The sequence below is a fragment of the Diachasma alloeum genome, unplaced genomic scaffold (assembly GCF_001412515.2).
Source record: "Diachasma alloeum isolate Michigan unplaced genomic scaffold, Dall2.0 Dall_scaffold_00325, whole genome shotgun sequence".
Taxonomy (NCBI): domain Eukaryota; kingdom Metazoa; phylum Arthropoda; class Insecta; order Hymenoptera; family Braconidae; genus Diachasma; species Diachasma alloeum.
The window spans coordinates 1556919-1569693 of record NW_021680464.1 but is presented as its reverse complement, the minus strand read 5'-3'; the positions used below and the strand labels follow the sequence as shown (position 1 = coordinate 1569693).

The 12775-nt window shown below is 36.6% G+C and overlaps 1 protein-coding gene across 3 annotated transcripts in view; it reads left to right on the top strand.

Annotated features, from left to right (window-relative positions):
• The first annotated feature begins 727 nt into the window (after positions 1-727).
• Positions 728-12775, top strand: part of LOC107040208 (dachshund homolog 2) — a 293567-nt gene continuing 281519 nt past the window's right edge. For all 3 annotated transcript variants that reach the window (XM_015260176.1, XM_015260177.1, XM_015260175.1), the window contains exon 1: positions 728-2009. In XM_015260176.1, coding sequence (XP_015115662.1) covers positions 1243-2009 — 767 coding nt within the window. In that variant the 5' untranslated portion in view covers positions 728-1242. The remainder of the gene's footprint in view (positions 2010-12775) is intronic.

The following is a 12775-nucleotide window of genomic DNA, read 5'->3' as shown; positions in this document are numbered from 1 at the left end:
GAGAAAGAGAAGGATGAGTGAGTGAAAGAGGAACAGAGAGAACTGGCAAAGAAAACGGTGAGGAGAGAGGACTCTGGATTAAAAAAAGAAGAAATCCCCCACTACCCAGATTCGTTCGTCCAACGACGCTTCGTTCGTTCCGAGTCGTCGTACTGTGTTCACGACTGTGTTAAACTCCTCTCTTGAGGCCTTCCAGGTTCAATCCCCATTTTCACGTGTGTGTTGGCCCTGTCTGAGAAGTATTGACCCATCCCCCAGTGATTTTTCCGTTGTAAACTGCCTCAAGCGTCAGTAATTTAGCGAAAAATTCGCTTTCAATTGAGAACCTAATCTCAATTAAAGCTCAAAAAAAATTCTACACAATTATAATGTCGTCTGTAAAACAATGGAAATGTATATTTTACCATTGGGGGGGTATGGTCAATATATTTTCCACCCTCCAATCTACGATTGTATGATAAAAGCAAGAGGTGGGGATGAGAGTTAAAAGGTAACAGTAGTTCCGCCACTGTCCGTAGGAAGGCACTAAGATAAAGTGGGCGTTACCCCTTCAAAACTCCCCACAACCAATGATACATCAGGCAATCAAGCCAACTCAACCAATCCCCCTTTATCCCCAACCTCCCTGCTACCGCCTCTTTTACCCCCACTACAGTAACGTTATAACTACAACCGGGTGCCTTCCACTGATGTTTTTATTTATTACATCTGTGACTGGGTAGGGAAATACTCCCAACTCGACCGAGTAGAGAGCGTTTGCCACTTTGTGAACGATCGCCGCGTTACCACTACGAATTCAAAAAGGGGTTCTAACCTTTATCCCCGGTTTTCTTTTTTTTTTTACTAAAACCGTATTAACTTGAAAAACCAGTGGTGTTTGTTATTCCAACCGTATCGTATCGAGAGACGTCGAGTTACTGACTCATTAAAATTGTTCTTCGTGCAGTGAATAATCGCGTTTGTTTTATTAATTTTGGTTATTTAAACCTGTCTACTGGTCCATAGGACAGGCGAGTAGATCATGTACTGTAATTGTGTATGTGTTAAGTGACAAACAAATGATTGGAAAAATTGCAACAATTCTAGTGAACAGTTATTGAACCAGAAGAAAAGAAATATCAAATAGGTTAATTATATGTTGGTGAGAGCAGTGATTAGATTGGGCATGCTCACTAATTGAATGATTAGTTGTGATAAAGACAAGTGTTGATCAGAGAGATTAAACAAAATTGTTCGTAATCCATGGATCACGGAGCAATGGACAGTTCCTCGGATCACAGTTCACGTGCTAGTCCAGTAACTGGTAGTCCAAAGCATCCCCACAGCCCGTCGGGACAGCACAGCGTTAATCAACAGCATCACAGTAGCCATCAGCCACCACCGTCGCATCAAACCCATCCCCGTGATCAATTGCGTGAGCATCAATTGCAACAAAGATCAGTACCAACACCGGGCTCACCAACTCGTGGCTCACCACCACAAGTACTACCACTGAGTCCACCACCATTGTCCGGTGGTGGTCCAGGTGGTATACCAGGTATGGTACCGAGAATGCCAGGTTTACCACCACCAGAACTACGATTACTTGGCCAATTGGGTGGTATGCTATCTGGACATCATGGTGGACCACTTGATCTTATGGCAGCGGCACACCATGGTATGCCACCAAGATCTTACAATTCACCACCGCCAATAAGTTCCAGTGATCCAACAGCTAATGAGTGTAAACTTGTTGATTATCGTGGACAAAAAGTTGCTGCATTTATTATTGCCGGTGATACAATGCTGTGTTTGCCACAGGCATTTGAATTATTTCTCAAGCATCTTGTTGGTGGATTACACACGGTTTACACGAAACTCAAGAGACTCGATATTGTGCCACTTGTTTGCAATGTCGAGCAGGTTAGAATTTTGAGGGGTCTTGGGGCTATACAACCTGGAGTTAATCGTTGCAAGTTACTCAGCTGCAAGGACTTTGATGTACTGTACAGGGACTGCACTACAGCCAGGTGAGTTATTCAGAAATTCTTTCGAATGATGGCACCATTTTCCCCCGCTCCTGTATTCATTTGCGATCGATAAGGAGGGAAAAGGGTTATGGAGATGAGGGAAAATGTTATTCGAAAAAAAAAATAGTCATGACCAAACCGTGGTACAACCTCTGGGCGATCACGATTCTAGAGTCCCATGCGGTCGTGTTCTTGTTCTGTTATGTTGTTTTAAAGTTCCTTCCCTTTCTCACTGTCCACCTCTTATGCCGACTGCGTAAATTATCCTTCAGCCGCACAAACATCCAGAAAGGTTCTTAACTTCTTTCACCGTGTCTGCATTGGAAAATATTTACGCATAATGTCCAGTAGCCTCCTGAAGAAGGCAAAATTCATCGACAGCAAAAGGTGGATGGTTAGATCAGGGTGAAGCGATAAGATAAGCCGTGTATAGATGCCTTCCAACCAGACTCCCTGAGATGTTTTATTCTAGCTATTTATTTATTTCTTGCATCAATGACATTCGATTCAATGGTGGGTTTTATCGTGCAAGAGGTGAATGGAATGAATAAAATGAAACAGAAGCTCGAACAAAAATCTTCATGTACATTAATAACACCAGGTGTCCCCTCTGGGCAGCGCTTCATCTTCGGACTTTATACATATATTGTTTTTTTTTCGTCGGCTGGCTACTAAAACAGTGGCTGAATGCAGTTTAATTGCAACCACTTATCTCAACACGTTTTAAACTCAATTATTAGTCGTTTTGTTTCATTATCCTCGTTTTTTTTTGGTCAGTGGAGAACTGTCATTTAGCTTGTCGAATTATTTGTGGAAATTTTTCATTGGATAAAGAAATATTGGAATTGCTAGTGAAGTAGAATCACCATTGTGGTTTGAAATTCAAGTATAAATCTTCATTGAGTTATTTTTGGAGCGACCATTACTATGGAACCATTGTGACATTGTGATGAATATTTTCTTTGCTCTTTGGGTATCTCGTCATCTCTTCACTAGGTGTTACATAAAGATTAATTTCTGAAATGTTGAAATCACTTTTTTTTACTGAATGGACTTTTTGCCGTTCAACTGGTAGCTCTGGCACGTGCCACTGTTTCTCCGACTGCGTAGTCACCTCTGCTCTCGACGGTTTATGTTATTATTCGTTTCATTTAGTTATTTTTGGGGTTTTCGGTTCTTCCATTGACTGGAATAGGGGGAGACGAGTATTGAACTGTCATTCAGCTTCTTAAATTACGCTGGGAAGATTTTTCTGACAAAGTTAATTTAAGTTCAATCCTTTTTGAGTTATTTTTGATAGGATCGTTACTCTGGACCAATCGTTACTAATGTTCTGTTTATTTGTCATTGCATTCCAAATATCTTCATTTGATGCATGCAGATTGATTTTTAGAATGTTAGTGTTTAATTTTTGTCATCGTTTTTTATTCAGTGGACCCTTAAGATTTGTATTTATTATGCATTTCATTTGATTATTTTTGGGGGTTCTTCGTGTTATCATTCAGTTTCTTAATTTACTTTGCTAAATTTTCCCAGTGAATTTAATTCAAGCTCAAATCGTGATTGAGTTATCTTTGAGAGGATCATTACTCCAGAGCATTTATGAATCAAATTCTGTATATCATGCATCTCTTGTTTCGTTCAAAAGACTTCCATGCATTATTCCATATAGAATAATTTTTCGATAGTTAGACTCAAATTTTCGTCACCTTATTCTTTTAGTGAATTGACTTTTTAGGGTATTCACCACTGCTCTTCATGGTTCATATTCACTATTCATGACATTTGATAATTTTTGGGGTTTTCGATTTTGTTTCAGTTTCTGTAACTATTTGGGAATATTTTCCCTGTAAACTCGGTTCAAGTTCAAATTTGTTTTTAGATATTACTGACAGGATCCTTACTCTGGACCACTCATGACTAATATTCTCTTTATTTGTCATGTATCTCTTGATGAACTTAAAATAATTTCATGCTTTGACACCACCAGATTAATTTTTAAAATACCAAAATCTAATTTTCGTCGCCTTTTCTTCATTGAATAGACCTTTTGGGATATCTACCACTGTTCATCATGTTTACATTCACTATTCGTTTCATTTGATAATTTTGAGGGTTTTTGATTCGGCCATTCAATTTTTGTAAATACTTTGGAATATTTTCCCTGTAAATTCGTATCAAGTTCAAATCGTTTTTGAGATATTCCTGACAGGATCCTTACTCTGGACCACTCATAACTACTATTCTCTTTATTCGTCATTCTATCTTTTAGTGCACTCAAAATAACTTCATGCTTTGATACATAGACATCAGTTTTTAGAATGTTAAATTCTAATTTTCATCATCTTTTTTTTTATTGAATAGACTGTTTTACGTTCAACTGGTAGCAGTGGCACGTGCCATTGTTTCTCCAACTGTGTATTCACCTCTGTTCTCGAGGGTTTATATGGTCTACAACAGTTGAATATAAACTCTAGCGCCAACAGGTGTCCCTTTCACGGCTGTTTCTCCGAATGAAATTCGTCCCCAAACCCATTTTCAGGGAGAGGTATACTCTATAACTCGAAACCCATGGGGCTTACCCCACCCACTTTGCCAGACGAAACGGAATGGTAAACGCAGCAGAGGGGATCCCCCAGTTTCACTGGGAAAATTTTGTCGAATTGAGCATTGAATTCGTTGAAAATTTCACGATTATCTTTTAGTTACATTCGTGAGTGTTTTTCTCGTGTGATTTCATCTCGTATTTTGGAGTGGCAAAGTGAGCAGTGTTTACATGACTCAGGATATGTTTGAGATTGGGTTGTAGGTGGAAGTTTTAGGGACTCATTGACAACAGTTTTCCCGTGGGTTTCTACAAACGGAAACGGATTGAGTCGAGTGACAGTGCGAGGGCGAAAAAGAGAGATGGGATATTCTGGTGTGTAGGAGGAAGTGAGATGAGTCGACTCAAGGGGCATTGGGGGATACAAATAATCCGGAGTTGTAACTGCGAAGAGAGTTCAGAGGCACTCGGGCCGTCGGCTCGTGCGGTTCGAGTGACTACTGTTTCGGTGGCATCATTTTCCGCCTCGAATATCTGTTTGTTCAGTTCTTTTCAGTCGCTTCATTTCGTACTCGTGGGAGGTTTCTTCTGTATTTGAGTACCAATTTCTGTTGACTGTTTTTTTCGGGGTGATTCTCGTTAACAATTAAATTATCAAAAATTTCCTGCGGAAATTTTTCAACGAGTGATGTTGCCACCGAAATTCAAGGAAATCTTGTTATTTGGAAATTGACATTTTATTAAAAAATCGGTGGAAACGGTCGAGTTTCATTCAGTTATTTCTGAGGTTTTGGGTTTGCTTAGTGAATGGAATTTACGGGGATGAGTGTTCAGCTATTATTCAGGTTATGGAATGTTTTGAAAGATTTTCCCTAGGGATTATATTCAAGTTCAAAGTCTTATTAAGTTATTTCTGTTGAATACTTTTTTTCGATGTGGTTCTTATCGCACTATTAAAAATTTCCGACGGAAGTTTTTCAACAAGTGATATTGCCACTGAAATTTTTGGAAATCTCGTTATTTGGAAATTGAAATTTGATGATAAAATCGGCGGAAACGGTCGAGTTTTATTCAGGTATTTCAGAGGTTTTGGGTTCGTTTAGAGAATGGAATTCACGGGGATGAGGGTTCAGCTGGCATTCAAGTTATGGAATTACTTTGCAAGATTTTCTCTGGGGATTTTATTCAAGTTTAAATTCTTATTAAGTTATCTCGGAGAGGATCATTACTTTCGATGACTCATGATTAATAATCTATTTATTCGTCGTGTAGCGCTTGTTGCACGCAAAATAATTTCATGCTTTGATATATACAGATTAATTTTTAGAATGTTGAAGTCAAATTGTCAAATTGTCTCATTTGTTCAGTTCTTTTCGGTCGCATTATTTCGCGCTTGTAGAGGGTTTTGTCTGTAATCGACTATCAATTTTTGTTGATTGTTGTTTTCGATGAGGTTCTCATTAAACATTAAACTGTCAAAAATTTCCGGCGGACATTGTTCAACAAGTGATATTGTCACTGAAATTTCCGGAAATCTCGTTATTTAGAAATAGAAATTTCATGAAAAAGTCGGTGGAAATAATCGAGTTACATTTAGTCATTTCTGATGTGTTGGGTTCGCTATGCGAATGAAATTCACCGAGATGAGTGTTCAGCTGTCATTCAGGTTCTAAAATTACTTTGCAAGATTTTCCTTAGGGATTTTATTCAAGTTCAAATTCTTGTTAAGTTATCTCGAAGAGGGTCATTACTCTGGACCACTCATGATTAATATTCTATTTATTCTGCCGGTGTCCCGCATTGTACTCAAAATGCCTTCAATGCTTTGAAGTAAAATTCTCAATTGTTCAGTTTCTTTAAGTTACCGTGGAGCGTGTGAGTAGACACTGCCTAAAAGCAACTACATTAGCACGAGGACAATGATCATGATCTCATTGAACAATTCATGAATTCAATTTCTCAGACTTCTGCTAGATTTTCCATCATTCCTCACCACCTTTCCGTGCATTTCACTGTCAAAAATCATGAAGAATAACTAGAGTCATTCATGTAAATACATTATAAACTCAGTACCTGTGGTTTCGCGATGCAGGCGATGGAGTGCGAAAGAGAGACAACTGTTTTGTCCCGGTAAAATCGCAAAGAGATGCCGAAAATGATCATAAGGAGGCGACTTCACTCATGTGTAAAACGCAATATCTGTGGATAAGAAAATTCCACCTAGAGGGGGGTGGGAGGGACGGGGGGCAATCGGGAAAAGAAGAAGCCGCTCTGTAGCATCGAATTACCTCTCCCGAAGCTGCGTAAAAAACGAAACAGGCAAAACCAGAGTAAAACAAGCGAATAGATAAATATAACCAACAATTTCCATCTTAATTTTCTCATACGTTCTAATATCGCAAGCTCTCAATGGAAAATTTAATTGAATAATTATGATAAATGACGAGGACTCTTTCAAATATAAATTATTCATTCATTTTTTAATAGGTAAAATATTGAAATGAATTGATAAACCATAAAAGCCACAACAATGCATCCCTCATTTATCCCGACGATGATTTCTCAACAATTATTTTAATTAATTTGCCTAACCAAATTAAATGAAACAATAAGACCTCATTTTTTTTCAACTGCCTTAATTGGTTCTCTACCGGTCGGACATGTGAGTAGGAAAAAAAAAATTATGCATTTAAGTCTGTCCTGGATTTTCTCGTTCAAGACTTTATGGAAACGTCTTGCTTTTAAATTTGTTTTTTTCTCTCTCTTGTTTCTGTGTTTTTTTTTTTCGTTCGACGATGAAATTAAAACCCACGTCAACACCAATTCGTTAAATACGTGGGAGTTAGTGCAGTGTATTTTCCATGGAGCAGTGTAATTCTATGGGCTATTAGCCGTTTAATTATAAAATTGTGCATAGATTAATTGGGCTGCCGTAATGGGGCCCAACAACGCTCACCCAGACATATAAGAGAGAAATGCATAAATGAGGGAGTCTTACAAGTGCTCTCTGGGCTTACAAGTTAATGAGGGAGAGAGAGAGGAGAGTTCTACCGTTATTAATATTTATTTTCTTTTCCTTTGTTTATGTTTATGTGTATCCGCATTGGATCATTTGGGGGGGGGGGGAGTTCTTTCGTCTACAATGCTACCGGCTGGTACATCCCGTGCGAAATATTTCATGGAAAGATGCTAATGGTTGGAAGGTTAATGTTGTTCTTTTCTTTTACTTTACGCTGAGAGAGAGGTGCATTGCCCGTGACCATGAGCATCCGGGATTTTATAATATTTTCGATAAATTGTTTGAGTTGAAATGTATTTGTTACGGTGGGTAGGTGGTTTATCGCGTGAAAATTTACAATTTTTTACACCGGTTGAACAGTTTTGGTGGGATTTCTCGTGTCAATGATATTTTCTGAGAGATTTTAGGAAAGACACTGTTAGAAATTTCATGAAATTTCAGTCACAGCGTCATCTGAATTTTTTATGTGAGTTTGAATTCAATTTTACATGGAAACGTTAACAAAATTTTTCATTCATCTTGAAAATTCAAGAAAATTGGGTTCTTCGTGTTAAACAATCATTGATTTTTCAATGGACGCTTGAATTTTTAAACTCATTGTGAGAATTGAACATCGTGTACAATTCAGTTTTCAACAGATTGAAAATTCAAAAACTTTTTGCCTGAATTGTCAAAACTTTCAATGTTTTTCTGTGCCGTATGGCCCTGAAAATCAAGAATTACTTCAATATTCAAGAAATTAACTGATTCGTCAATGAAGAAATATACAGATGTTTCATGTAACTTTGTCATTGTTAAAAATTTCAAGCTTTTTCACTTGAAATTTCAAAAGTAATTTTCTAACAGTGTATGTTCTTTGGATGATTACGTATTTCAGTGATTTTCTTGAAATTCGATGAGCAAACCAATGAAAGATGTGAACATTAGTTCAATTATTCAGGAAAAATGAGGAAAAATCAGAAAATTTTAGGAGAAAATTGAAAATTCACATTATTTTAGTGCTAAATATTCATTGCATACTACGGGAAAAATTGGCATTTGATAGACAGTTTAGCAGGAATTTTGAGGGAGAGGAAAAATAATTAAATTTCAAATTTAAGGAGAATTCTTTAACTCACTTCAATCTTCAGCCGCAATATAAACATTTTATACCAACTTTGTCCAAATTTTCAATTAATTCAAAATTCAAGAAAACGTTTACTTGAATTTTCTGATTTCCATTCATTTCCGTAGTACAATTGAACAGAAATTCACAGTTCCCGTGAATTTCTTGATCAAATTGCGAATTTTCTAGGACGAAATTCATTGAAATTTCAGTGAAATTGTCACTTGCTAAAAATTCCAAATTATTAATTGTTTGAAATTTTCATTAAAAATTTCTAATCGTGAAATATGTTGCGAGATTATCTTACCTAAGGTTCATGGATTCACTTGGATTTTATCAAGATCCTGAAATTTCACGACTATTTCTCCCTCAAATCGAATGCAATGTCACTCTTTTAAAAAGTACTACCCAACAACAGATGAAATTTCAATTTTCTTACACCTAAATTATTTCCGCAGGACAAATTATCACGGGAGAATTCGTGATTTGTGATTTGAGATGTGGAGGAGGAATGGGTGAATTGTCGGTGAGGGAGGGGAATAGGGATAATTGCGATTTTTTTTTCAAAGATTGCTCTTCCATAAAATTACCTAGGGGGTGTATAAAAAGAGATATTGGTGGGTGTGCCAGTTTTTTCGATCCGTTCTAAACACGTGGGTTTATGCTTTTGTATTATGAAGACACATATCCAACTGCAATTGTGTATCGGTTATGGCAGCTGCCTCTGTGATTTTTTTTCCTCTCTTTTTTGAGAGTGTATACAGCCATCGGGGTTGAGCGTGCGCAGAGTGGGATGTTATAAGGGGCTCATATGGCTCCCATTGTCGGCGTTCCCCTACTCTCTTTTACGCGGTTGATACAGATACGTGCACTTTATGGTATTTATGGGCATAATCGAATGGAAGATATCGTAGGTATAGCTGTTATCTTCTGGATTATTGCAGTGGGAAAAAAGTTTCTTGCTTTTGGAGCAACTAGTAATTTCAACAAACTCATGGCTGTAATCTTTATCATCCTTGGAGTAAGAAACCGTTTACTCAGTTTTAGGAAAATTTAGTGTCAAAAGCCTATTTATGTCGAGGGAGAAAAGTTATTAAAATAAGAACAGGGGATTTAGTTAATGAATTCAACCTCCATTGATTGAAGGTGGCAGATAAATAGTTTTAATGACGAAGTAGTTATGAATTACATTGAATAGAATAAATTTCAGAGGCATTCTAATTGATACTTGGGACACGAGTTGATTAATTTTATGAAGGAAAATATAGGTTGCAGAGAACATTATTTAAAACCAGACGTTTTATTTCTGAGTTTTAAGGAGAATCTCCTGAGAATAACCGGGAATTTTATGTAGTTCCAGCGATTTTCACTGAAAACTGAAAAATTGAGATGGAATTATAAATTGCAGAGGCATTCTAAAGCATACTTGAAACATAAGTAGATTAATTTTATAAATGAAAATGGAGGTTTAAGAGAAGATTACTCAAAATCAGGACCTCTCTTTCTGCTTTTTAAACGGAATTTCTTGAGAATAAATGGGAATTTTTCGAACGCGAGAACATTTCCTTTTCTGTGTAGATTGACTACAGAAAATCATTTCAATACCCAATTTTGTTTTGTTCATAATTTTTCACGTTTATGAATGTATTTAATTGAACGCATCAGTGGGAATTGATTGAGAATTAGAAAAATATACGAAAGGAATTTTTTTAATAAGGAAAATTGGGGTGTGCCTCGTTAGTCAACGTAAATCGATAATAGCCGGCTACTGAGTCATCTAATTCATGATTTATAAGGAACTGAGATATTTCACATCGCCCACTCTCATTTCCATCAACCCCCACGTTTCATTCAATACAAAAGGGGCTCTTGCTATTTTTTTCCCCAGTCTCCCATTGATTTTTTTTGTTGGTTAATAACATCGTCTTCTTAATTTCAAGAAAATTAATTGAAAACACAAATCTGAAGGCGCGGAGGCGCTTTCATTTTCTGATCGCCTTCATAATTTCTGGTAATTAATAATCTTGGGGGTAATAATAAAGCTGGGTAATCCGACTCGTGGCAAGTATTCAAAGTAATTAATGCCAATGACAAACAAGGAGGCATTAATTCCCTTTTTTTCTTAATTAATGAGACTTCTCGGAGAATATTCTCACTGTCAAACTGATGAGTCATAAATTCCGTGGAATTATTAATTGATAGATAAATCGATATAACAAATGAATTTTTAATGACGATCATTAATCATGCTATGAATTATTTGCTTTATTCAACTGTGAATAACGGAGAGATTAAGGATATCCAAGTACTTCAGCTATTTTTTCCCCAGTGAAATGCTTTTCTACTTTTGTAAACGACCACCAGAGCTTTCATTTGACTCTAAATTTCCGGACATTTTGCAATGATTTTATTCTTTAAATTTTGCAGATCTGAAATTGAATCTCGATAGTGACAGATTAGAAAACATTTTAAAAATCTAAAAAAAAATTAAACAGTTTACTTTTTCAGGAAGATTGATGAGATAATTGAGAAATTGCCATTTTTAATAATTAGGACCATTTTCTGTGCATAATTTAAACAATTAATTTATCAATCGATTTATAAACACTCAATTTTCCCCTATAAAAATCATGAACTCGGAATCGTAACATTTTATGTATATTCAGAATTTTACCAGCAATCGATTTCATGCCTAAAAGAATAAAATTTCCGAAAGATTCAACAATTTCATTTATTTATTGATAAACAACGCCTGTTTAAAAAATAATAACTCTGTGTAAAATGTAATTTGAGTGACGCTGAATACTTATTTATGTATTTTTTCCAATTTTACTCACGCAGTTTAATTGACAAATTTGATGATTGAAAATGGTTAAATCTATAGTGTAGAACTTAATTGTAAAATATACTTAGAGATCTTCAACTTCTTTCTTCCATTCCCTTCGAAATCATGCAATAATTTTCTATTTATAAGACTCGTGCAACTTGATAACGAGTGCTTAACCCTTTCTCCAAAACACAATCTAATATTCACGTACGTTTGAGATCAACTCGACATTTCGAGTACGTCGGATCATTTATACTCATCGAAAAGGGGTATATTCCAGTGTATGGGCTCTCTTTTGATTGACGCCCCCGACGTTTCGTGTCCAAACTCGTGAACGGCACGCGAGCCGAACAAACCCAACCACCAGTGGAGTGGGGAAGTTTGGCAAACATGTACACCTAAATTTTTTTTTTCATCGTTTTTAAAAAATTTTTGTTGCAACATATTTATCTGATTTCTTCGCTCGAAGTTGGGTTGAGTTCTCGGACTTTAATTCTGGAGTTTTGGGATGTGGAGGGTTTTGAAAATTCAATCGGCCTCTTGAGGGGCTGAAGTGATATTGAAGTGAGGGGTGGGGGTGGGTGAGACTCTGCCATGAGCAGAGCAAGGCTTTGGACATTTCTGACAGGAGTCTAGGCTTCGTAACACTCGTAAGGGCATTCGTGCGTCGTTTAATTACTGTGTGTTACGAGTTGAAGTGGCTGGCGTGCGCGCACGAAACTTACCCCCTTTCTGTATGATTCAATGTGTGTCTTGGGATTGAGTCCAGATGATTTTAAATGGTTTATTCCAAGTTGTGTTATCAGCCAAGTTATTTGGAGATTTTTGGTGATTGAGGGGAGGTAGAGATCATTTTTTTTTTGCTCAAAGATTATTTCGGGGAGGGCGTTTGTAAGTTTTATTAAAAATTTCTAACACTGAAATATAGTGTGAGATTTTGATCTTATCTTTACCTAAAACTCATGGATGCACTTGAATTTTGGCTAGAACCTGAAATTTCATTACCATTCCTCCCTCAAAGTGAATGCAATGTCAGTCTTATGAAACTTACTACCCGGTTATAGATGAAATTGAAATTTCAAAGTAACCCCCTTTCTTTCTTTTTTTTTTAATGCTATTGTACTCATTTTTGGATGAAATGTACACCTGCTTTCATGATTTCTTCTCAATCAAGAACTAATAATAATAATTCCTTTCACTTTTCAAAGTCACTCGATCAATACCCGTGATTGTTGAAAAATGAGGGGAAGTGTTGACATGAAAAGTAAAC